Below are 27,799 nucleotides of genomic sequence, written 5' to 3'. Positions count from 1 at the left end.
TTGGTCAGAGCTCTGGACAGATAGAATATAGGCGAGGGGTGTTGGGTGGAGAGGAGATCTTATGGAAAAGACAGTACTTTAAGCACTTTACTATGGGGTGGGTACTATCATGTCCATTGTACAGATAAGGTAACAGAGACCTGGAATGACTACTTTGTTGCACAAGAGCAAAGATGTTCATTTGGAGGAATTGGCTTTGGTGTCAAGCAGCTGGGATTCAGACCACTCCTGTGACTGCCCCCACCCCTGCCACAGATGAAGAGAGGAAAAGAGAGTGAAGAGAGCACTGTGGCTCAGGCTACTTGGGCCAATATCTAGTCTGCCTGGCCAATATCTAGTCTCCTGTTATTCTTTACTAGCAGGACCATATATTTTATTTTGGGAAACCCTGTGGAAATACACAGTGCCTCATGCCTTAGGTGATCAGTTCTGGCAAACAAGATCTAAGCAGAAACCTACTGAGTTTGCTTTCTGTAAAAGTTATCATCTTCCTGACAAACAGATAGACTCAGCTGGCACTTGCTGTTTCCCTTTTTTCTTTCCCCCCTTTCTGGCAAAAATGGAATTATCTACTGGGGTAGGTGGAAAAGCCCTACTGTGGCTAAAAGACTGACAGCTCCATGCTAAGAATGGCAGAGGAAGCCTGATGTCATTCTGGAGCAGCCATATCAATCCTGGATTGTCCACTTTGGCACTTTTTTTCTTTCTATGAGTTTCTAAAAGTAAGCTCTCTTTTGTCTGAGTTCTTTATTCTGTTCCCTGTGCTTAAGTGCAATCCTAACACATAAGGAGATATACAAAAATAGAAGAAAACCCAGCTCTTGCAGGGAATACCATCTTGCCTGAGTTTGGCATCATATATAGCGGGTACTCACAGAGCTCTATACCACGTTCTTGCACTGTGTGCAGTTACACTGCTCCTGTGATTGCAGGATTTAGACAGAGACCTACCTTCACAAGAGTTCAGTGGATATGGTTTAGCTATGGCACTGCAGTAGAATTTGGCAAAAGACAACCTGCAAGATAAATTCAACCTATGGTCTATTTTTGTATGGAGCGTAAGCTGAGAATGTTTATTTTCATGTTTGTTTTACCACTTTAATTATTTTACAAACAAACGAAGACAAAGAAGAATATACAACTGAGATCACATAAGCTCAGTAAACCTAAAATATTTTCTATATGATCCTTTACAGAAAAAGTCTACTGGTCCCTGCAGAAGGAGAGAGCAGAGTAGAGGCAATATGAAAATTATCACAACTATCCAGTTTGCAAATTTTAGCCTCCCATAATGCCATTTTATATTCCCTGGTTGGTCAGTGAGTCACTAAATCCACATCATATTCTATAGTAGAACGACTCTAAATGATTTTCTGAAGGAAGTTAGTGGAGGATGATAAGGAAGAAGGACAAAGATCAGAACAAATACCCTCCTGACTTAAAAGGAAGAATCTAGTTTTCAGTATATAAACATCAGATTGCCAGAAAAGAACCTACATCTGCTGACACTGATTGTTGAAAAGTAAGTATCGTTAAGCATTCAACAGAAAAATCCTACAAGCAATTACATATTGAATGCCTCAGAATAAAAGCGATTTTCAGGAAGACTTCCCTGCCACAGGTGGTACCAGGCTTTCACTCCACAAATAACATTTCCACTATTCACTTTAATTCTCATCATACAAAATGCTAGACTAACAACTGAATTGAAAGCCCTAAGGAGAAAGATGATGATTTTCCTGATTTTCAATTCTCACAACTTCATAGGGCCTGAAAGATGGTTAGCCATTTAGATACTTAACAAATTACTTCAAATAATGTAGAGAAAAAAAGGCTTTCACTTCTAATATAAGGCTAAAGAACTATTTCTCATAGTAAATGGTAAGGATATAAATTACTAAATTTCTCTAATTTCATATTTAAAAAACTCATTACAACAGCAATCAGCTTATTGGTAAATCAACCCCATTCAAGAGGGGTTTCTTTGGCCTTATATGGCTGTTAGTGAAAGCTTACTTCTGCCTCATGAATAGTAGAAAATACCCTTACAACCTGGGCCTACACAGACACAGAAGAGGAAGAAAATATGTGCCCATTAACCTTGCAGATCGCCAAATATCTCAGTTTCATTTGATTTTCATTTTGTTTTTTTGTATGAATGTATACCTTCTAAAGCATTTTGGTCATCAACCTCTCACAAGACAAGCTTTTCCTCTTCCTCCACAACATCCATTTTTTTCTGTTAGAATTTTGTCATTGCAGAGCTTTCACAATGTCATAATAAATTCTATGCTATATTGGTCTTCTTATCATTTTAAAGGGTAAGTAGATTTAGGAAAAATAAGGCATTGCATCAGCGATTTTCACCTAGTATTTTGTAGATACAACATACTTTGTCTTCAAATCAAAGATAACATACTTTTGTTCATACACTGAGTACAAAATTACCCTTCTTAAGAATCAGTCTTCAAGGTTTGATTTCTAGTATTTATCCTTCACACTGAATGTATATACAGTCATATAGTTATAAAATTATGCAATTATTTTATGCAGATCAGTGATGACTGCATACGAATGTTATAAAACAACACATTACAAAGCACTATGATTAGGGAAAATGGTAATTGTGAACATCTGGATTGAGAAATTTAAATATGAAAAAGTCTGATATTTTTCATAAAGGCTTTTCTCAGTGTTTGTCCAGATTTCATTTGGTACTGACTGAGACCACTTATCTGAGACAGGCTAATTAAATGTAGATCCAAATATGTTACTCAGATGAAACACCCAGGTTTTTAAAAAAGTATTTTTCTCTCTTTGTTACGTAACTACATTGGTATAAGAATTTTTTTAGTGTTGCTCTTGAGAATATTTAGCAATTTTGATATCTGAGAGTACAGTAAGAATGGCCAAAATGAGAAAACATTTAAAGTCAAACAAAAAATTTCATTGAGGAAAACAACTATATACCTAAAATTGCAAAAAAAATCTTGAACAGATATGAATTTCATTTTAAAAACTAAAGAAGAAGAAAATCTATCTCTATTTTCAATGAAACCACATGTAATATCTAATTTGAGGCTTTAGTCTGACCAAAGCCTCTCATCTCTGTGAATTGAAGGACCTACCGTTTTCCCCCAAACACAAGCGGTGTTTACTTTCTGAGCAAGATGGATATTCAAAATATTTCCAAACATTGTGGTGGAGACACTGGCCATTCAGAGCAGATACTCAATCAATCAGGGCAGATGCCAGCTGACAAACATAAGTCTAGTCCACTAGTGTGGCCCTGCTGGCTATCGATCATGTTCCTAGAGGCAAAGAGCTGGCATGGGATGAGGAGTGGAATATTTGTCATCCACCCACTTTGGCATTCATTTTGAAGTCTCTTTCTTCTCTGGGTTTGAGCTTTGACCACAAAGGTCTTATAACTTCTCTGTACCACAAACCCTCTCCAGCCTGATTTTCCTACTGAGCTCTCTCTTGAGTACAAGGGGGAACATCATTATTCTCTTTTCTTCAACAGCATGGAGGGAGAGGCTGAGCAATCTTTTCATCTCAATCGCGTTTACGCTGTGACAGGTATAAGTTTCAGGGCATTTCTCCTTCAACTTGCCTTCCTACATATGGATTCCACAAAGCTAACTCATGTCTATGTCATGTTTCTCATCAGGAATTTAGCGATACAATCAGGATAAAAATGCAAGCCTCCAAAACTCAATAATTTAAATTTTTAGTCTGATTATGCCATGACAATTTTTCTTTGAATCTAATGAGGAGAAAACTACTCTATGGCACTTCAATAAGGGAAGCCTAAGCTCAAAATTCTCCAAGCCAGGCTTCAGCAATACATGAACCGTGAACTTCCAGATGTTCAAGGAGGTTTTAGAAAAGGCAGAGGATCCAAAGATTAAAGTGCCAACATCCGCTGGATCATTGAAAAAGCAAGAAAGTTCCAGAAAAACATCTATTTCTGCTTTATTGACTATGCCAAAGCCTTTGACTGTGCGGATCACAATAAACTGTGGAAAATTCCGAAAGAGATGGGAATACCAGACCATCTGATCTGTCTCTTGAGAAACCTGTATGCAGGTCAGGAAGCAACAGTTAGAACTGGACATGGAAAAACACACTGGTTCCAAATAGGAAAAGGAGTACATCAAGGCTGTATATTGTCACTTGCTAATTTAACGTACATGCAGAGTACATCATGAGAAACGCTGGGCTGGAAGAAGCACAAGCTGGAATCAAGATTGTTGAGAGAAATATCAATAACCTCAGATATGCAGATGACACCACTTTTATGGCAGAAAGTGAAGAGGAACTAAAAAGGCTCTTGATGAAAGTGAAAGAGGAGAGTGAAAAAGTTGGCTTAAAGCTCAACATTCAGAAAACTAAGATCATGGCATCATGGCAACTAAGATCATGGGAAATAGATGAGAAAACAGCGGAAACAGTGTCAGACTTTTTTTGGAGCTCCAAAATCACTGCAGATGGTGATAGCAGCCATGAAATTAAAAGACACTTACTCCTTGGAAGGAAAGTTATTACCAACTTAGATAGCATGTTAAAAAGCAGAGACATTACTTTGCCAACAAAAGTCCGTCTAGTCAAAGCTCTGGTTTTTTCAGTAGTCATGTATGGATGTGAGAGTTGGACTATAAGAAAGCTGAGTGGCGAAGAATTGATGCTTTAGAACTGTGGTGTTGGAGAAGGCTCTTGAGAGTCCCTTGGACTGCAAGGAGATCCAACCAGTCCATCCTAAAGGAGATCAGTCCTGGGTGTTCATGGAAGCACTGATGTTGAAGCTGAAACTCCAGTACTTTGGCCACCTCATGTGAAGAGTTGACTCATTGGAAAAGACCCTGATGCTTGGAAGGATTGGGGGCAGGAGGAGAAGGGGACAACAGAGGATGAGATGGCTAGATGGCATTACTGACTAGATGGACGTGAGTTTGAGTAATCTCCTGGAGTTGGTGATGGAAGGGAGGCCTGACATGCTGCGATTCATGGGGTCGCAGATTCGGACACAACTGAGCGATTGAACTGAACTGAAGATGGAAACAGAGTTGTCTCACTTCTTATACAGAAAAAATATAGTCAACTAGTTACATTTTTCATGGCAGAGTATTTTGTTATTGTTGTCTTTTACATAATTAGACCATCCACATTCATATGTATGATTTTGAGATTTCTCTCATTTTCCATTTTAAAAAACTTTGTTAAGGTATAATTCACATACCATACAATTTACCCATTTAATACACACAGCTCATTGTATTTAAATATATTAACAAGAGTTGTGCAACTATCACTCCAATCTAATTTTAGAATATTTTCATCACCTCCAAAGAGACTCCAACTCATTAGAAGACACTCCTCGATCCCCTCCATCCCACTGGCCACTTAGCTACTTTCTGTCTCTATTGATTCGCCTATTGCGATATTTTACATGAATGGAATCAAATCATATGAGATCTTTTGTGACTAGCTTGTTTTCCTTCACATAATGTTTTCAAGATTTATTCATGTAGCATGTGTAAGTATTTCAATTTTTTATTGTTAAATAGTATTCCTTACTATGGAGTTACCACATTTTATTTGTCCACTGTTTTCTTATTCTTATACTTTTTCCTTTTATCATGCCTGGAGCTTTATCTATGCTATAGGAGTCAAGAAAAAGTTTTCAGAATTAAACAGATGAAATTGATATAAAATTAGAAATACAGTAAACAACTGCAACTCCTTCCTACCAAAAAACTGATCTATTCAAATTGAAAAAAGGCAATTAATGTAGATATTCAATAACTCATATGTTGAGAAACTTTAAAAGCACCAGGAAACATGGAAACGATGAGTAAGCATTGTTTCTGCCTTCATCAAAACATATTGTTTCCATCTAAAGGACCTATAAACAAGTAGATAGTAGTGGAGAATGGTAACCATAATTGTTATCTCTGTAATATCAAACAATAACAATGAAGTTTTCTTTTTTCATGTTGACTTCACAGAACTCTGTAGGTGCTTTGAGAATGATACTGATAAGCTTATATGCCTGTTTGCCTGGGTAGTAAAGACTTATACTAGTAATGCCAGATTTATCAATGTGAAAATCTAGGAGACTCTCCATACCCCTCATGATAGAGGGTATTAAAAGAAAGTGTAGAAGATTTAGCTGTGGGTCCTGTTATTAATTACAGTTTTGATTTAATGGCATTTTTCACATGACAAAACTCTTAGTGGACTCCAAGTTACATGCAGTAGTACAATTAGAATTAAGACTCTAGTACTAAGAGTTCTGAATTTGATATTATAAAATCAAAGATCTTCACTGCATGAATGGACAAATGTAGTTTTTATCTTTCAAGTTCAAAAGAAAATATGTTCAATAATTTGTGTAGCACTCTAGACACTAATAGAAATAATATGGGAGCTAAAGCTTGATTAGTTCATTATTCTTTGGATGTGTTCCTCTGCCTCAAAATGTGTGAGATAAATTACTGGAGAGGATTTTATTCGCTTTTAGTGCTGTGTTTTACTGGATTTTTTTTCTCTTCAAGTATAATTTTTCTAGGAGTAACAAAATCACATTGAAAAAATTAACCTTGCATTTTCTTCCCTTCATGAGTTAATTCATACAACAAAACCACATTTAATGCTCTAATTCACATAGTCATTTTAAAGGAAATACAAACAAAAGTTTTTTTTTAAGTTTTCAGGCTATTTGGAAAATAAAAAAGAATAAGGTGAAATAGCAGTCATCCATGAAAACAACTGACATTTAGTTTCACATGTAAGGTAAATCTGAATGGCAAGAGAACCTTTCTACTCACAGGTATCTAAAGATTCGTCTGAATCATCAGGGCAGTCAGGGTCTCCATCACACAGCCAGCTCTGGGAGACACAAGTCACGTGATCGTGGCAAAGAAATTCACCAGGATCACAGGACTGCTGATCTGAAAATGAAAGTGTTTCAAAATAAAATATGAATGATCTGAACACGAACACGAGAGCAGTACAAAGATGAAATGTGAGAAAGCAATGCATAAAAGGTACATGAATGGGATCCACATTTTCTGTTCAGCAACAAAGTTAGACCAATTATTTTTCTTAATTTTACCCACTTAGCTCAAGCACTCAGTTTTGAAAGACTGAACTCTTTTGTAGTCTCACACAAACTATCCTAAAAATAGTTAAGAATTCTGTTTGTTTTGGGGGCTACAGTCTTTCTCATGATCAGTTAAGGCATATATATATATATATATATTTTAGCAAGCAGGTTAATAGAAGATGTTTATCCAAAGCAGAAGTTCTTAAGCAGAATCTTTTAGTTTCCTATTCTGGCCCAAGAAAAGGAAAAATCAGCAATAAAAGTGAAATCTTGTATGTAAATACCATCTGTTAGTATTCAGTTCTTAACCATTCACCCTGATGCTGGAACTTCATGCCTCTATATTATTAGATACCCCCTATCATCTTATTTTCTCTTCTCTTTTTCACTGAAACTTCCCAACTGAAAGCTTATGCGGCTGGACAATGAGAGTGATAGAAAATTCCATAAAGCTTTGCTCTAATTCAGGTTTTTACATTTGTTTGTATTCAAAATTCCATTATTTTCCATTATTACCATTATTTTCCTTCCATTGTTTCAGAATATTTAGGATCTGTTGCTTTTCATCAAGTCCTAGTAAATTCATCAGATGAGGCTTTTTGCAATAGTCTTATTAGTGTCCTATAAGTCTATCCAACAAAATATTTCCTTTTTAAAAGAATTTTAAAATATGTCTGATATAAAAATGTTCTTACAATTGATGACCTCTGACTGTAAAGGAAAGTTAGGAGTGTTAGACATTGATATCACTTATTCTTTATTTTACATATATTATATATATGAGTGAATATATATATGTATATATATGTATACAAATGAATCAAGATAGAAGAAATTCACCAGTAAATATGTCTTTTGATATATGTCAAATACATATTCTGATATGAAAGCATTACATCATAGCTTAATTTACCTTTTTCCACTAGCAATATACAAAACGATGGCACGTTTTCCACTTAATGGTTTGATAAAATATAGTATGTCTTTCCCTTCTCTCCCTCAACCTCTTCCTCCAACCCCAAAGTAACTTAAAACAAGCATACTTTACAGTTCATAGGAAGACTTCCTTGGTGGCTCAGACAATAAAGCGTCTGCCTACAATGCAGAAGACTCGGGTTCGATCCCTGGGTCAGGAAGATCCTCTGGAGAAGGAAATGGCAACCCACCCCAGTACTCTTGCCTGGAAAATCCCATGGACAAAGGAACGTGGTAGGCTACAGTTCATGGGGTCGCAAAGAGTCAGACACGACTGAGTGACTTCACTTAACTTACAGTTCACACACATCCACAAAGCATATCCATAATTAACTTTTCCTACTCCACGCTATGATGTTTTCTCAAAGTTCATATATTTTTATCTTATTACATTTTCAATAAATTCACTATCAATTCCACACTCATTACCGCTGCTATCATAATTGTTTTTTTTTTTTTTTTTTTTTACATCAGGCTGCTTCTGTATATTCTGAATTTGGCCTTTAGAGTTGGTGCTATAGAATCAAAGATGTAGAAGTCTCAGTCACTGTCTTGAAAAATTCACCAGCTTACTTGCACCAACAGAACCAAAAGAGAAAAAAAAGTACATGTATACAAAAGGGTGCCAAATAAATGATGTAGAAAATAACTGCTAAAAGGAGAGCTCACAAGTAGAGACAGATGGAGACAAAGAAAATTTGGGAGATGTACTAAAGTATTATTTTAAAAATAGGTAGGATATGGCTAAATGGAGAATAAACATAAACATTCCAAACAAGAGGTAGAATAAAAAAATGCTAAGGCACTAATTATTAAATTGCATTTGAGACAAATATTTTATATTGTAATTGAAATGACATTCAGGTTATAAGATCTAGGTTTTTCTCCACCAAACATTATGTGTGATATTTATAAGTATGTTCCAGCGCTAGAGGAAGGGGACTTAAAATTTGCTTTTAGGCAGTCATGTACATGTAGTTAATGCAGGGAAAGGGCACATGATAAAATTCAAATTATTTTTGCTTATAGACAGAGACTATACGATTTATTTTCAAACTGGGAGAGATCTTAGAGTGAGGGAAGACATTAATAATTACCCTGGGCAACAAGTATAAATCAAGTCTCAACCAGAAAAATCAGAATGACTGTTCATTATAACTATAGCTATTCTGCATTTGGTGATTTTTGAGATGCTAGTTGTCCCACCCTTCATTCCTCCCAAACTATAATTGCTATAAGGAAAGGGAGAAAAAAATGATGCGTTGCTAAATGCCATTATATAGTGCCAGACTCAGTAAATAATAAGAATGAAGTACATAGAAATGAAAAGGGCCATACAGAACAATTTATGGGTGCTGAAAAATAATTTCTCAAAAACATAGGTCATATTTACGAATGAAGGACTTTGAGTACTGTAGGAAGCATTCTGTAGATAATTTGAGGTCATGGAAAAATACTTAAGAAAGGGTATTCATGATAAACTGCAAAGTCATCTGCTGGAGACTATTGCAATTGTCTAGAAAAAAGTTCAAGATGACTGAGATAAAGCAGTGGGGACTAAAATGGGAGACTCTGTTCTAAATGATGTTATGTAAGAGTTAGGAGTTGCTGACTAAATGGTTGAAAGGCTCAAATATGCCTCCAAGTAAATAGCCTCAGAAATTGATTAGATGGTGTCTCAAAACAAAGACAGGATATAGAGGTGGGAAACAAAGAAAAGATATTGTGTATGTGAATGTAGATTTGCATATGAGCGTGGTCATGGGGACAGTGGAATAATAATAGTAAGGAGTAATTAGTATTTTTATAGTGCTCTGCAGCTCAAAAAGCAGTTCCATCCCTGGCATTTTTATTTCTTCATTTATTTATTTATTCAACAAATACTGGGCTTCAACGGAATTGAGGATATATTAGTAAGTAAAACAAAGCAGAATTCCTTGCCAACATTGAGTTTATGTTACAGTAGAGGATAGAAACAAAAATAAGTAAGTTAATGGTAAAATGTATCAGAAGATAAACCCTATGGGGAAAAAAAAAAAAGTAAAACAAGAATGGGGATTAGTGTTAGAGACTGGGAAGATTGATATAGAATTTTAAACCAGGTAGTCAGAATATGTCACAGAGAATGTAAAGGCTTATAGAAGATTAGAGTGACATCCATTTGAATAAAAGGCCATGTGTTAAGAACCTGCAGCAATATTTCATTGCATATATGTAGCACATCTTCTTTATCCACTCCTCCATCAATGGACATTTAGGTTGCTTCTATGTTCCAGAACTGCTGTGAACACAGGAGTGCATGTATTTTCTTGAATTATCATTTTGTCTGACTATATGCCCAGGAGTGGACAGCTGGATCATATGGTAGCTCTATTTTTAGTTGTCTTTAAGGAACCTCTTTACTGTTCTCTACAGTGACTGCATCGATTTACATTCCCATCAACAATGTGGTGGGGGGAGGTGGGAGTTTCCCTTGTCTCCACTCTTGTCTCCAATACGTATACAATAGAATATTGCCTGCGTGCATGCTCAATCACTCAGTCAGGTCTGATTCTGCAACCCTATGGAAATGGCAACCCACTCCAGTATTCTTGCCTGGAGAATCCCCGGGATGGGGGAGCCCGGTGGGCTGCCGTCTGTGGGGCCGCACAGAGTCGGACATGACTGAAGCGACTTAGCAGCAGCATGGACTGTAACCCTTTAGGTTCCTCTGTCTATGGGACTCTCCAGGCAAGAATACTGGAGTGAGTTACCATTTCCTCCCCCAGGAGATCTTCCTGACCCAGGGGTTGTACCTGCATCTCCTGCATCTCCTGCACTGGCAGGCAGATTCTTTACCATTCAGCCACCTGGGAAGCCCCACAATGGAATATTACTCAGGAATAACAAAGAATGAAATAATGCCATTTTTAACAACAGGGATGGACCTAGAGATGTTTACACTGAGCAAAGTAAGTAAGACCAGGAAAGACAAATATATAATATTGCTTACATGTGGAATCTAAAAGAAAAAAAAATGGTATAAACAAACTTATTTACAAAACAGAAACAGAGTTACAGAGGTAGAAAATAAACTTAAGGTTACTGTCAGGGAAAAGTGTGGTGGGAGGGATAAATTGGGAGATTGGGTTTGGCATATGCACACTACTATATATAAAATAGATAACTAATAAAGACCTAGTGTATAGCACAAAGAGCTCTACTTAGTATTCTGTAATGACCTATATGGGAAAATAATGTAAAAGGATGGATATATGTTTATGCATAACTGATTCACTATGCTGTATACCTGAAACTAACACAACACTGCAAATCAACTATACTCCAAGAAAAATCAATTTGATTACAGAACTTGTCGCAAGAGGGAACCCAGCAAATTTAAGGAACAATAAGAAACTCTGAGTGGCTGGAGAAAAATCAAAAAGCAGAAGAATTGAGGTCAGGGAATCAATAAATATGGGGTTGAGGGTGGCAGATGAAGGCTTTGAGTTTCAAAAAAAAATAAGATGGGAAACCACTGGAATATTCTGAGTAGAGAGACACAATCTAAGTGACTTTCTTTCTAAAGGATCATGCTGGCTACTGTGTTGAAATAGAGTACAGTAAAGTGAAGGTAGAAGCAGAGAGGTCAACTAGGATATTATTGCAATAATGTGGGTGAAAGGGGATAGTTGTGTGGATAAATGTGTTGGTAAAATGGAGTTTCAAGATGATTTGATGAGGAAACTGAAATTGAATGTCTTTTCACCATCTCGTTAAATGTCAGGATCTTAAATTCAGATCTCTGACCCCAAATGTATAACTTTTCAACTTTTTTTTTTTTTTTTTTTGTATTATACTGACTACGAGGTGCTTGGGAGACATCCAAGAATAAATATGCAATAGGCAGTGACAACTCGAAGTCTGAAATTCAAGAGCAAGTTCAAAACTGAAGTTATAGAAAAGAACTGGAGCTGTACGAAAACACTGAAAAGCATAAGAATAGATTTAGATGAAATTAAAGACAGGTGGGGGAAGAGAGAAAGACAGAGACAGGAAGAGAAGGCAACAAAGTTAAGAGTAGGTCAGGAACTTCCCAGGTGGTCTAGTGGCTAAGACTCCAAGTTCCCAATGTAGGGCAGTGAGGTTCGATCACTGACCAGGGAACTAGGTCCCCCATGTGGCAGCTAAGAGTGCTGTGCTGTGCTTAGTCAGTCAATCCTGTCCAACTCTTTGAGACTCCACGGACTGCAGCCCACATGCCACAGCTAAGACCCTGGGCAGCCAAGTAAATAAATAAATGAATATTAAAAAAAAATGAGCAGGTCAGGCAAGGAGATAGAAAGTTTAGCCAGAGATACAAGCGAAGGACAAGGGGGAAAGGGATACATTAAAATCATGGAAAATTTTAAGAATGGATTGACAAAGGGGTTCATCAATGACCAAGCACAAGTAGGATAAATTCTAATAAGATGGAGCAGACTTGAAGGTCGAGGGATACATATCACTGAAGAGAGAGAGACTGGAGGCTCCAGAATGACAGGAAAGTGCAGCAGCTCCTAAGAACTCAGAGGACTGGGATGCAAACCTAACCAACAGTGGTAGCATCTGCCCTGAGGAAGAAAGGATAGAAAAATGAGATAGATAAAGCATTAGCTGGTAGGGAAGAAGGTTAGGTATTCCTACATGGTTGTGTTTTCTCAAAAAACTAAAAAACAAGATTCACTTTTGGAATTTAAAGAAGGTAGAATTGAAAAGAGTGGTAAAGATTCAGAATGCATAGAAAAATGAAAAGGGAGTCAACTAGAAATCTGTGAAAGGATGTCTTTCTAACAGCAATGAGAATTCAATTAAGTTGAAAAGTAGATATTTGACAGTTGATTTGTATGAGTGTCCAAATGTTCACCTGCATTGAGCCATAGATACGAATAATTCCTTGGGAAAATGCCATAAGAAAGACCCTAGGGAAAATACATAAACCACTCATCCTTAATACATATGCAGATGTATTGATAGAAAAGAAAGTAGAAAGTGAAGTCCTCAGTCATGTCCGACTCTTTGCGACCCCATGGACTGTAGATTTTCCAGACAAAAATCCTGGAGTGGGTTGCCATTTCCTTCTCCCTGACCCAGGGATCGAACCTGGTCTCCTGCATTGCAGGCAGACTCTACTGTCTGAGCCACCAGAGAAGCCTCAGATGTATTGACACATAGACACATATACAAAATCATCATGATGCAAATTTTTTTTTTAAGTGAGATATACTCATGGGAATTTACCTAATGAGCCTACGTTATCAGTTTGCTTAGCAAGCTCCAACCTTTAAAGAGAGTTTGCATTGTTGCAATTTTGAGGACAGTTTTATATTATCCCTCTAGGAAACAGCAGTTAAGAATAGCTTGTTACAACCCACCTATTTATTCTTCTACTAGATATTCTATTTCAAGGTCAGTTTTTAAAGCATTGATTATAGGATTCAAATAAATGGATCCTAGCATTTTCATTCAAATAAATTTCATTCATTCAAATAAATGAATCTAGCATTTTAATGTGATTATTTTAAAATACATACACTGGATTGAATTCCTTGAATCAGAAGCTAAATATGTTATGTCTATGTGCATTTTCCATTTATCCTTTTTAATGCTTCATGCTACACTTAAAATAAGATAGCCAAACTAATCTTATTTTACATGTCTTCCTATTGTATGAAATGTAATATTATACACTGTAATTAAAACAAGAAGCTTATGAGAATGTGCAGGCAGTTTTGCTTGCATTCATAAGGAAGAAGATCAAAGCTAGTACTGCGATTCTTTATAATAATAGACTCTTGCAATCAAAAGACATGAAAAGATTAGGACGACCATAGCCTATAGAGTTTACTGAGTTTGGATTCATCCTAGCATGAGGAAAGCTTAGTGTAATAATTCTGTTACATTTATATGAATACATCTAATTACTTATCTTAATAAACATGTATACTAATATTTTTGGAGTTTGGATGTAGATGGTCTTAGCTAAAAGATTTTATATACATGAGTTGGCACATACTAGCTAATTTATGTTTTCTCATTTTAACATAATGAGAAACTGCTACTCAGCAACCATACAGGTCAAATACTAAAAGTGATATCTGTCAATAGGGGTCAATTGTGTAGTCTCTACTAATTCCTTGAGTATTTTATTATAATTAAGTTATAATACTGTCATGAAATTTCCCTTAAAAGTTGATTTGCTACTTCAATACTAATCAGAATGTTAGCTTACCAACAAATTGTGTACTGAGTGCATGACAGGGCATCATATGGGAACATTTGAAGGACATACACCTGATGAGCTATGGCAGCTAATTACAACATAAATGTAAAGGAGGGATAATACCCACTCAACAGCCAAATTACTGAGAAGTCTGATCTTAAACCTAGTTAAGTTAAGGAAGAAATAGATACAGCCTCTTGAACAAGTTAAGTATGAGGAAAATGCTCTGAGTTAGATTTTCAAACTTAGTTAACATGAAAAATATTTACTTATTATATCTATGTGTGTGTGTGTGTGTGTGTGTGTGTGTGTGCGCTACATTGTGTCCAAATCTTTGCAACCCCATGGACTGTGCCACTCTATCCATGAGATTTCCCAGGCAAGAATATTGGAGTACTATATCTTATATCTATATCTCATTGCTAACTTAAACATAATTATTAAAAGAAAAATATGGTTGTATATTTTTCATGTAATAGATAATGAATTCATTATCAGAAAAGAATTCTTACAGAGACCTATATAGTGCATTGCCTGTTCAACTTCAAATTTTGATAAAGCTCATATAAAATTAGCTATCAAGAATCAGGAAACACCATAATTCTTTTTCCTTTAAACTTATCTAGTCCAGAAAAATATGCAAATATAAATGGAGAATATAACCAGAATTCCATTTATTTTTCATAAGATATTTAAAGGACTTCTTCTCCAATGTTTTTTCCTACCATCCTTTAACCATTCAGCATATACTTTAAGCTCTCCATACTGTCTTATTCACTTTCCTTAGATACATCATTGTGTATATTTTTGTATTTATTTTATGTGCTTATTTATTTGATTGAAATGACTTTTCTATGTAACAAAACTAGTACTGCTGACAAAGGTCCATCTAGTCAAAGCTATGGTTTTTCTAGTTGTCATGTACGTATGTGAGAGTTGGACCATAAAGAAGGCTGAGCACTGAAGAATTGATGCTTTTGAACTGTTATGCTGGAGAAAACTCTTGAGAGTCCCTTGGACAGCAAAGAGATCAAACCAGTCAATCCTAAAGGAAATCAACCGTGAATATTCATGGAAGGACTGATGCTGAAGCTGAAGCTCCAATACTTTGGCCACTTGATGTGAATAGCTGACTTATTGGAAAAGACCCTGATGCGGGGAAAGATTAAGGTTAGGAGGAGAAGGGCGTGAGATGGTTGGATGGCATCACTGACTCAATGTACATGAGTTTGAGCAAACTCCAAGAGATATGGTGAAAGGACAAGGAAGCCTGGCTCGCTGCAGACTATGGGGTTGCAAAGAGTAGCACACAACTGAGTGACTGAACAACAACAATAATTGCTCTAGAGTCCAAAGACATTTCACCTCCTTTAATTGAAACTTTCACAACAAACTTTTTCTTCCTTCATCACTGATTCCTAAGCACTCCACTCAAACCTCCCAAAAGATCTTATTGTATTTCACATTAGTATAGTAGCTACCGGGTGCTGAGCTTCTGGAAGGCAGAGGGTTCTGTCTTAGACTTCACATTTGATATAACAAGGAGTTTTTAATGGAAAAAAGCCAAATTTTCTATAAAGAATTATATATTACTTTTGGAAAGAGAGAGGAAAAAGAAAAACCAAAGCAATTCTGGTGTTTTTTGTTTTACTATCAGAAAGATAAATAGTTTTATTTAGTTAATCACCAAAATAAAGCTAAGCTTTCCCATGCTTAAAATAAAATACTCTGAATAGCAAAGATTATACCAAATAAGACTAAAGCATCCATGAAAACTAAAACTCAAATTTGAGAGAGATTCAATGTTATCCTCCAGAGTCTCTTAAAGACTATACTGAAAATTACACTTTTACAATAGCTGGCTATACAATTGTAACTTAGCCAAATGTGTTAACAATAGTTTTTTTAAAATGATAATTACTTTAGGAATATAATTATTGTAAGTGTAAGATAAAGTGAAACAGCATTTTAAGTCCTTGCTTAAAAAGAAAAAAAAAATAATTTGGATTATGCACACTTAGAGAGGAAGGGAAGGTAGATCAAAAAGGGTCAAAACTGGTAGTTTCATTTTGGCAAGGAAATATATCTCCTTTACAAAATTTGTGGTTGATTGAAAAATAAACCTTATTATACACAATAAAATTATAATTCATTGTCTCATTTATCGATGCTAAGTCCATCCTTAAAAATCTGCCCAGGCCTGTATCAGAGAGTCAGATAGTAATGAAGAGTATCCATATTTCAACAATGATAACATGGTTTTTAACTAATAACTTTCATTGTCATGTTGAGTCATTACTGACAATTTAAAAATTTAATTTCTCTTGATAAATACTTATTTCCACACACACATCATGGATGTAAGAACATCATGTTCTTATATAAATGTATCATTTTATTATACAGCTCAGCCTGGAGCTCTGTTATCCCTGAAGATAAGACTCATTAAGACAGACTAATCAAATTCTTGAATAACAGCCCAGTGGTAGGCTGAATAAAGAGACCCCAAACACGCTCACATCCTAATTTCCAAAACCTCTTAATGTGTCACCTTACTTGGTAAGGGGACATGTGACAGATGCGATTAAGGATCTTGAGGTGGGGAGACTATCCTAAATTGTCCAGGTGAACTCAGTAACAACAAGAGTACTTATAAGGGGCAAGTCAGGAGAGAGGATGAGACCACAGAAGCAGAAGCTGGAGTGACCTGTGTGTGTGTGCATGCTAAGTCACCTCAGTCGTGTCCGACCCTTTGCTACCCTATGGACTGTACCCCACCAGGCTCCTCTGTTCATAGGATTCTTCAGGCAAGAAATAATACTGGAATGGGTTGCCATACCCTGAGGAAGCAGTTATGAGCCAAGGAATGTGGGCAGCGCTACAAGCTGGAAAAAGCAAGGAAGTATATTCTCACCTAAAGCTTCCAAAACAACTCAGTCCTGTGGACACTATTTAGAGCTTTGACCTCAAGAACTGTAAGATAATAAATCTCTGTTACTTAAAGCCAGTAAGTTTGTGGCAATCTGTTACAACAGCAAAAGGAAACCAATATCAGACCCCAGTTCACCTCAAAGTCCAGATATTACTTATGTAAACCTGATTAAATTAGTATGAAACAAACAAACCACCAGCTATTTTACCATTAATTTAAAGGCTGTTTCTCCTAAAGTGCTTTCTGTTAGTTTCAACAGTACTTAAATAAAACACATTTTTTTTCTTGATGTCGAATGACAGTCAAAATAAATCTGCACGGGACTAAGGCTAGTAATAATGACTAGAAGTACATGACAAGATTTTATAAAAATCACTATAAATGCTCACATAAATGATATACTTGATTGGGAAATCTATGAACTGGAGAGCATGGTGTGCGTGGGTGTATATGCAGGTATTTATTCTCATTAGATGAGAAAGTATAAAAATGTAATATCTTTCTATTATGAGAAAAGTGTACTTACTTGTATATCTGTATGCTATCTATTGGCTACTAAATTAGTTATCATTCTATGCCTTATTAAACAGCAAGTGCTTTTGGTTCTGCAAATGGCAATTCATACTTACAAGGACATCTTATATAAAACCAAGACAAAATTGAAAATTTTAAGAAGTACATTATCCCCAGGAAGAAGCTTTGCTCATTTATCATTTCGATCATAATGAACAAATAAGAAATATCTCTGTAAACATTTCAAATTAAATTTGACATTTAATTTTCAAAGAGAAATTTTTTTTTTTGATCATTTAACATTGGTTGCCTCCTCATTTTTTTCAGGCAGTGATATGGAAAATGGAAAATTGTAAAGCACTTCAGTATAGACTCATTCGGAATGGCTTCTTTACCAAGAAAAAGCAAAAAGTGCCCAGAGTAAAAACCTTGTTCTTTATTTAGCAAGAGGCATAGGATATATTTTTCAGTTTAAGAAAACTGGTACATTCAACATCGTTGAGTCAAGTTTTTATTATCATTAGACTAACACTTTTCAGTTCAGAGTTCTTTTCTGAAATTTCAATAGAAATGCTCTATTTCCTTTTTACCTTCTGTTTCTCAAAAGCCCACTGAAATGAATCTGCAGAGTTATTTCATATACTATATTTTTAAGGAAGGAAACAGTTTTGACAGTTCTCCTTCATAAATGCAAAAGAAAAAAAAAACATAAATTATTGACATTTCCCTGCAAGTTCTATTCTCTGAATCCTGTATGATTCTCATCCAATCTCCCAAGGGGTACCAAAATTCACATATTTTTTCTCATCTCTAGGCTTAGTGAGATATGAAGCAGATGGTTAAGCTTTGGCTCTTTCGGGGATGATGCAATATCTCCTATTCCTTATGTTGTTGTTTTTTTAACTATTAAGGGCTCTTCAAAGACTACAATTTTATTTCTCTCAAATCCATATTTTGACTTTTACATGTATTTTTCAATAAAAATTTCTTGTTCTCTATTTAAAAAGATTTTAAACTTATTGATTCAATTAATGTCCATTTACCAAAAGAGACCCTGAGAACATAATGATGGAGACAACAGTATTTCTACCCACACATTGCTGACAGGGTAGATGAAAATAGATATTTACAATAATGTGTGGTAGGTGCTAATACAGTTGTAATTAGAATGTTGAAAGAGCAATTCCTGATATGGGCAACTGGAGTTAGGGGCTAAGATGAGGAGTGGGCATGCAGAAGATATTTTTAGTTGCCTACCTGATAGTTACTTTTCCCACGTGTGAAAATCCCACTTTCTACTATCAAGACAGGGAAGGCCATATGTTTGCATTCCCAGTTATTCTTGTAGCTAGGACATGGACATGGACCTCATTGTTGGCTAATGAAACTAAGGCATCAAGTGTGCTTATATTACTACAAATGACTTGAAGAAAGAGCTCTCCTGCATTGCTTTAGATTGTGAGTATTTGAAATCTCGAATAGCCACAGCCATTTTGAAAGCATGAGGATATTTAAGACTGAAGGCCAACATACTGAGAATGGCAAAGTGGAAAGACACACACTATTTGCGTTTCCAGTCATATCACTGGCCTACCCTGAAGTGTGAAGTGAAGTGAAAGCGTAGTGTCCAACTCTTTGTGACCCCGTGGACTGGAGCCCTCCAGGCTCTTCTATCCATGGGATTTCCCAAGCAAGAATACTGGAGAGGGTTGCTGTTTTCTTCTCCAGGTCTACCACGAGGTGCCCCTGTACCCCAGCCTGCTAATCTCTAGACATTTTGTTTTGTTACACAATTAATACCATTAATTACTTAGCCATGGAATACTGGGCTTCCCTGGTAGCTCAGGCAGTAAAGAATCTGCCTGCAATGCAGGAGACTGGGGTTCAGTCTTTGGGTCAGGAAGATCCCCCGGAGAAGGGAATGGCAACCCACTCCAGTATTCTTGCCAGGAGAATTCCATGGACAGAGGAGCCTGGTGGGTTACAGTCCAAAGAGTTGTGAAAGAGTTTGATATGACTGAGCAACTAACACACACACGTACTGGGTAATTTCACTACAATTCAGAAAGAACTGATACAAATATCAGGAAAATTTTCCAGAAAAGGTAATTTTTAATCATTTTAATAAATGAATATGAAATTGCAAAGCTGCCAAGAAGGAGAATGTCAATCCAAACAAAAGAAATGTCACATAGGGAAATACTGAATATCAACAAAATACCAAGTGACTAACAGAGCTGGAGTTTAGTTTACGTGTCAAAAATAGGCTGGAAAATAGACTGAATATTTACAGTTTGGTTTAAATATAGTCAATATTTTAATATGCTTTTCACAACCATTTAGTAAGACTTCTTACTGTGTTAAGTTGCTAGGTTTTGAAAACACTTCTTTTATGGAAGATAATAAAACAATGCTATAAGTCATAATAGTTATTGAATGTTCACTATGTGCCACATGCTAAATTAAACACTTTGTGTATTTCTCTTAATACAGAAAATCTACTGTTTTTGTCTTGCAAATCAGATATGAGGCTATTTTGAAAGTTAAATGACTAATATCATCCAACCAGAAAGTAGGCACAGTCAAGACCAAAAACACTCATCTATTGACACAAAGCCTGCTCTCATAATCACTAGAGGAATTGTTTTTGTTTTTCAATTTAGGGATCACTGGCATTTTGAGAACAACAATTTTTTATTGGGAGTATATTTATCACTATTCATCTCTAGGAATTAAATGCTAACAGTGCCTTTGGTCATCTTAACAACTCACCAAGATATCCCACATATAAATGTGCATTTGATACAGATGTTGGACTAAAGAAAGCTACTTGGAAATCATATAAGCAGTTATTTTTATTCATATTACTTTAAGTTACTAAGACTTTGCTCCAACCTTATACTTCCAAAACAGGTCTCAATGTTTTCTTCTCAAATCTTTCCCACCTGTTGGATGTTAACTAAAATTCTGTTTGTTTGAGTCTCAGATCTATACAGATAGCAACTGTCCCTTGAAGAAGTGAAACTTTCCTCATCATTTATTTACAACATTGTGAATTAAAGATAAAAGGAAGATATTTGTGGAAATGGGAGCAATCATGAAAGTATACTGCTGATGAAAATATTGAATATTAACACAAAGGAGATTGGAAGCACCATAGGCAAACATCCTTTATGACACTGTGCAGAACTTCCTACCCTAGAATTCTCCAGAATCAAAGGCATGGAGTAAATAAATTTTCCAGCTCCTTCCATTTTACCTTCACAATCAAACAAACATTTAAAAAGTATGAAAGTCCTCCAAAAACAAAAAGGATGGTGAGACAGTGGTTTTCATAGAATAGTTATCATTTTGTAGATATAAAATCTAAACCCCAAACTATCAAGTGAGGAGTGTCTTTATTAGTTAATACGATAGAGGACAGAGGTCTTAGCTAGGTGGGCTTGTGTTATTTGGATAACTGTGAAATATGAATAAAAGTTCAATGGGTGTCATAAACATCACTATAAGTAAAACAGATAGTTAAGTACTTCTCTATAGAAGACACATGTCATGAGAATTTAAATTAATCCTCGTGAAAGTATTTATTACTATATCAAAGAAAAGGTCTAATGGAACAATTTATGTTAATAAAAAATTAGAAAAGGTAGCTATGGGAGCCTAACTGAATATAAATTAAGCTGCATAATGTTTTCAGGAAGAAATATAAATGCACACATTTTTCTAACATTATACCTGTACTTGTGCTTTCTTTCTCCAGTTAAGAAATTTGCAAAATTAAATAACAAAATACATATTAAGTCCTGTTAGACTACCTATTAGAGTGTTCTTATTTCAAATAGTTTAAGTTTTGGTGCTATTTTAACTGCATTTTAATTAAAATGTGAGAAAATGGAGGATAATAAAAAAGGAAAAAGATCAGATCTGAAATTTGTCACCTGTAGGAAATAACCACTATTATATTTTAAACATTTCTGTAGACTTTTGCATATAGAAAAAAATACATATAAATTGTTGGGATTATTTTAAGTACTTAATATATTGCTTTGTGCCTTGCCCTTTTTTATTCAAAAATATTTTGTGATAAAGCTTCATATTGGTAATTCTAATTCCATTTAATGAATATAAAAAGGATATGGTAGACTATATATAAATTTTCATAGTTTTTTTAAGTTTTAAAAATTGGGAACTACTTTGATGTTCAAAAGTAGTAGGTAAAATTAAAAGTTGCAATAAACAAGTCTGTAGGTAATCATTGGTTACCTGTTTTACTTTAAAAATGCAATTTAATGATTAAAAGTGAGATTTTGCAAAAGAATTTATTTTTAGAGCTTTTGATGTACTTAAACAAGTTGCCCTCCAATATAATGTCAAAATGTACACCCCAAATTTCTTTTTATCCCACATCCTAAGCCACACTGGTTGTATTTTTCATCTGTTGACCCAAGAGCTTATATCATTTTAAATACTTGTGTTCCTACGACCATCATTTTCTTCATATTTTCTGACTAATTTCAGGAACATATTAATTAAGGAGACCCGGAGATGACAGGAAACTTGGAAAAACTTATGAGGCCTGAACATCCTGGTCCCCACCACCCAAATAATCCATGTGTTAGAAAATTAGGTTTAGTGTGACTTCATTCTGGCAGTGTATTCTCAAAATGCATTTTAAGTATCCTCTGTGAAGGCTACTCCAGAGCAGCCTTGAGGGAGAATTAACTACAACCAGTCATGTCTGACTCTTTACGACCCCAAGGACTGACAGTCCATGGCATTCTCCATGACAGAATACTGGAGTGGGTAGCCTATGCCTTCTCCAGTGGATCTTCCCGACCCAGGAATCAAACTGGGGTCTCCTGCATTGCAGGTGGATTCTTTACCAACTGAGCTATGAGGGAAGCCCCTAACTACATATGCAAGAATTAACATTCCTTTGTTTATCGATCATTATGTTGAATAATCTTCCTCTCTTGACTTTTTGATAACTACAGGGCTGGAATTCAAGAGAGTTGATGTTCATGAAAGACCACCACCTTCACCAGAGGATGGAACATTATATAGCCAATATTCAGGTATTGCTTGGGAATCAATACTGATAGAGAACTAAAGGAGTATTTCTTTCATTTAATATCTCAAAATTTATACTGCACCAAAATTAATGTATTTAAATTACAATCTAATTCAAAGAAGGGAAGTACAGCAAATTCTGACATATCCTAAAGCTAGAATTCGCTTTAATATTCATCATAGTTTCTTTAAAAATACACATATTCACCCATTGCTTAAAAATATATTTATATATATGTAATTTATGTATATTTATGTATAATTGTGATATATTATAAAAGTATGCATAAGTATATTTTTATGTACAAAAGTAACATGAAAGTTATGTCATCTTATCAGGAGAAAGGCATTCTACTTTCTTCTTCAGGTACAACTCAGTGTGCCAAAATAATTAGCCATTTCAACCTTTTAATTTGTAGGATTTGGATTTTCAGTCTTCTAATCTGTATATTTATGTTTTTTCTCCTCAGAGCTTGGTAAGGCATGAAAACCTTCCTAAAAATCTTCTTAGGATCATAACAAAGATTCATGTTTTATTCCCATTAAGATATGTCAAATCTGGATATCACTTGTGAACTGAAGTATCTTTTCTTTTTGAGGAGTAGATAAGTATATTTTAAAAGACTACTGGCTTGTGGTCAAAGATCAATCTGGATCAATGACAGAAATCTGTGTTCTATTAAAAAAAAAAAGATAATGAGCCTTCTGAATGTATTCACGAAACAAAATCAAAGTATGTGATGCCCATAGGTACATCTTTTGAGAAATTATTAACAGATGATTGGGTAAGTAAAAGTGTAAGCAAACATGAGAGAAAAATAAAATTTTAAGGATTCTGTGTTTTGATTGATATTATCTATGAATAAGTCCTGATTTCTAAAAAGTTACAGTGGCTATCTTTCACTATGATTAAATAACTTCTTTGAAGTATTCTAAATGTTTAAGCTACTTAAAATATATTTAGAAAAAATATTAGTCATAATAAAAAGTTAACATTTAGATAATAAACACCCAAGAAAAAAATATACATATAAATGCCATTTCCTATTTCTGTTAGATCTTTGAAATTTCCAAATTACTGTTGTATATTTAAAGGACACTAATTAATTTCAATTCTTGCAATTTAAATCTTGGTATTTTAATACAGTATCTCATTATGTTTTAATTATATACCTAACTAACTATTATTCATTATATACATTTATGCTGTTGTTTCCCAAGGATATTTATCATTTCTTTCATCTGAAACTATAAACGTAGTTATGTAAATATCATTATGTATCTTAGACTTTATTCAATAAATGCTTAATTAATTATGAAGAAACATTTGTTTTAAAAAACTTTACTGAGGAAAAACATTTATATCTCAATATTTAAGTGGTAGCAGTGTTATAATTCAATTTAAAAATCTGAAAGTTTTAAACATTTAAATAAAAGCAATTTTAATTTCTTCATTATCAGCTAGATTATTTAATACATACTAAAGAGCTCAACTTAATTGTAAAACTTTACCCAACATAAAAAAATACCAGAAGAAACTAAAGTGTAGAGAACAAATGTTAGGGAAATGGAGGTATCTCTAAAGATTGGAGGAAAGATTGAGCAATTAGTATTTCCAAGGCATCAAGTCTCAGTGCCTGTGTGCTAAGTCACTTCAGTCGTGTCCAACTATCTGTGACCCTATGGACTGTAGCCTCCGGACTTTTCTGTCCATGGGATTCTCCAGGCAAGAATACTGGAGTGAGTTGCCATGCCCTCCTCCAGGGGATCTTCCCAACCCAGGGATCAAACCTGCATCTTTTAGGTCTCCTGCATTGTCAGGATGGTTCTTTACCACTAGGGCCACTTGGGAGGTCCATCAAGTCTCAGTATGCCTGCCAAAATCATGACATCCTTTGAAGAAGTTTCAAACTCCTACCTCTTTCCAAGTAGGCCCTTTATCAAATGATGGTATCTATTTTTACATACTCTTTTTTTCTACTCATATCTGATTGCACCAGTGTTAAGGACCTGATGCCAGACAGCCAATGAAGTGGTCTAATATAAAAATTCTGCCCCATCAAGTTGACAGTAAGTAACCTGAGCAATATAGCATTCTTTCCTGTAGATAATAAGGATAGATTTGGGATTAAGGGTTAAAGCATGACTCAGTTATTTGTTAACTGCATTGCTTTGGTCTAGTCATTAAACTTTGTTCCATTTTAGTTCCCTAAAATGGGAATTTGGGAAATAATCACTAGCGTATAAAATCTATGTGAAAAGGCTAAAAGGATTAATGGATATGAAGCACCTAATATTACCACCTGGCAAAAGTAGATAGAAACAATATGTTATCTATTATTATTATTAACACTGATATAGTAGTAGATACAGAATGATGCTTCTGCCCTCCAGTTACTTTCAGTTCTCCACACTGAAAAGGCTGTTTAGACATTCGTGTATTCCTATCAAACCTAATTTTACAATTGTTCCTGGATACTTATAAGGCCTAACTTCAAAAATGTGATCTTGATTACCCTTCTTTTCATATATACTTGAGTTAACTTAAGTGAGCAAAACTCTCTTGTTCTAAAAAGTATATAAGACATAATAGGAAAAAGCATTTTAAGATGAGATTTACCAAAAAAAAAAAAAAAAAAGCACTCCTCCTCCTATTCTGTTTCTAGCAGCAGTTTGTGTTCCTTTGCTTCTAACTTGAACATGGAAGTTGATTTGTGGATATTTAAAGTTTTTCTTGGGCTTCCCATGTGGTGCCAGTGGTAAAGAAACCACCTGACAAAGCAGGAGACATAAGAAATGGGGGTTTGATTCTTGGGTCAGGAAGATCCCCTGGAGAAGGGCACAGCAACACACTCCAGTATTCTTGTCTGGAGAATTCCATGGATAGAGGAGACTGGCAGGCTACTGTTCATAGGGTCGCAACGAGTCAGACACAATTGAAGCAACTTAGCATGCATACAGTTTTTCTTAAAATGCAGATATTGGAAGTAGATAAATCATAGTGGATTATTGTGTTGAATGTTTTAGTATTGTAATGGATGAATTACAAGTTAGAGATTTGTGGACTATGAAACAATAAGAAATGTAAATTAGTTCCCAAAAGTTCTGAACACCTGGTATTTTCTCTCAATTGTTTTATGTCATATGTTCTCTACCTTCTGCAAAGAGATTTGGGTTATATCCATGTTCAGTTCTGGATCATTCTCTCTTTTACTTAGTTGATCGTAATTTCAACAAACTCTTAAACATTTTGATAAAATTATTCTTGATGCATACATAATATCATTTATTATATCTAAGGTAAATACTCAGTAATTCTACTAAATTTGATTTCAAATACTTTCTATAACTACAAAGATTTAGAATAAGAGAACAATGAAAGAGAATGCATAACTTGAAGAGGTTTGGGGTTAGGGACAAATGTTCGGAAATCTGTTTGAATGGCCTATTATAAACAGAATAAAAGTGATGCTACTTTCCACAATGGAAGGAAAATACTGAGCAATCACATACAAGCAATATTAAAAGTCAAAAGTCTAAGCCAAAATCTGCACTTTACTTCACTAATATTTCATCTGTTTAACATTATTTGTTGTTTTTGTTTAGTCACTCAGTCATGTGACTCCTTTGCAACCCCACAGAGTTTTTTGCAACCCTACCAGACTCCTCTTCCATAGGATTCCCCAGAAAAGATTACTGGAGTGGGTTGCCATTTCCTTCTCCAAGGGACCTTCCTGACCCAGGAATCAAACCCACTCTCCGGCACTGGCCGAGAGATCTTTGTCACTGAGCCACAAGGAAAGCCCATTTAACATTATATTGTATGCTTAATTGATAAACTATAAGTGCTGTTTCTCAGATGAAAATTTTGCAGCCTTGGAAATTTCCCCATACCTAACCTGAGTAGTTATAGAAGAAAATAGAATAAAAATACTAATTTTAATAACAGGAGTTACTTGTAGCAGACAAATTACTTGTAGCAGACATTTAAAGTTCTGGTAGCCTGTGTTCTTTTCCTTCCCTCATTTCTGCAATTTCTACCCTTCTACACCTCCCACTTTTCTTATTTACTGTCATGAAAAAATATTTATTATTTCAGAGATTTAAAAATAAATGAATTGACTAAATATATCTATACCCCAGAACAGACAAAACAACATTTCTTTTCTCAGCATATCACCCAACTCAGACCACATGCAAAGATTCTTATAAATGTACACAGCACATAAAGGATTTTATCTTCTCCTTTAAAAAAAAAAATGTCTATTTCAGCTACATGCAGTGAGGAATAACACAGTTAGCTGTGTTTCTCTTACCTTACTCCTACCAGTGTCTGAAATGGCCCCTTTGGCAGGACAATCTATAATTTGAGTGTATATAACACCTGCACAAGTGATTCATTAGTTTAAATAAAGAGAAAACATGTGAACTCGGTAGATTTTTACATTGATATAAATTTAAAATCAAGTTGAATACATACCATTCCTCAAAAGTTTGGTGTAACTGAGAAGAAAAAAGGAAAGCTGGGGAACTTAGGGCTTTGGACACTGGGCTCCAGCCTAAGCTTGATGCTTTTTTCATGGCTTCGGTCATGATTTTCCTCTTCTAGAAAGCCAAATATTAGCTAATAGCATCTTTAAAATCATCCTAGTGATCTTATATTTGAATACTGAGTTATGTAGACATAATGCACTGGGTAACTGAATATTAAATCTTTGACTCTGCTCTTTTCAAATTCCTCCTATTGAAAAGTTAGCAGATTTGCTTAATTTAAATACAATAACTTCATTACTTAATAAATATCCTTATATTGTTTTTTAGAAATTGACTTCTACCTTTTTTATTTCACAACTTGCTCTAAGTTATTCTTGCTAACTTCTAAAGATTCATTTGTACATTCAAAGACTGAAAAATAATCACCATCTTTTATATTCAGAATAATCTGACAAAATAAATT

General features: G+C 35.0%; 1 protein-coding gene across 1 annotated transcript in view; it reads right to left on the bottom strand.

Annotated features, from left to right (window-relative positions):
* Positions 1-27,799, bottom strand: part of LRP1B (LDL receptor related protein 1B) — a 2,070,111-nt gene that overhangs the window by 1,693,594 nt on the left and 348,718 nt on the right. The window contains exon 2 of the mRNA XM_081584839.1: positions 6,834-6,956. Within this exon, the coding sequence (XP_081440965.1) occupies positions 6,834-6,956 (123 nt within the window). The remainder of the gene's footprint in view (positions 1-6,833; positions 6,957-27,799) is intronic.

This window comes from Giraffa tippelskirchi, chromosome 3, assembly GCF_054371585.1.
Source record: "Giraffa tippelskirchi isolate mGirTip1 chromosome 3, T2T-mGirTip1v1.2.pri, whole genome shotgun sequence".
NCBI classification, from domain to species: domain Eukaryota; kingdom Metazoa; phylum Chordata; class Mammalia; order Artiodactyla; family Giraffidae; genus Giraffa; species Giraffa tippelskirchi.
The sequence above is the reverse complement of the archived record's forward strand: the minus strand, read 5'-3'. Positions and strand labels throughout refer to the sequence as shown.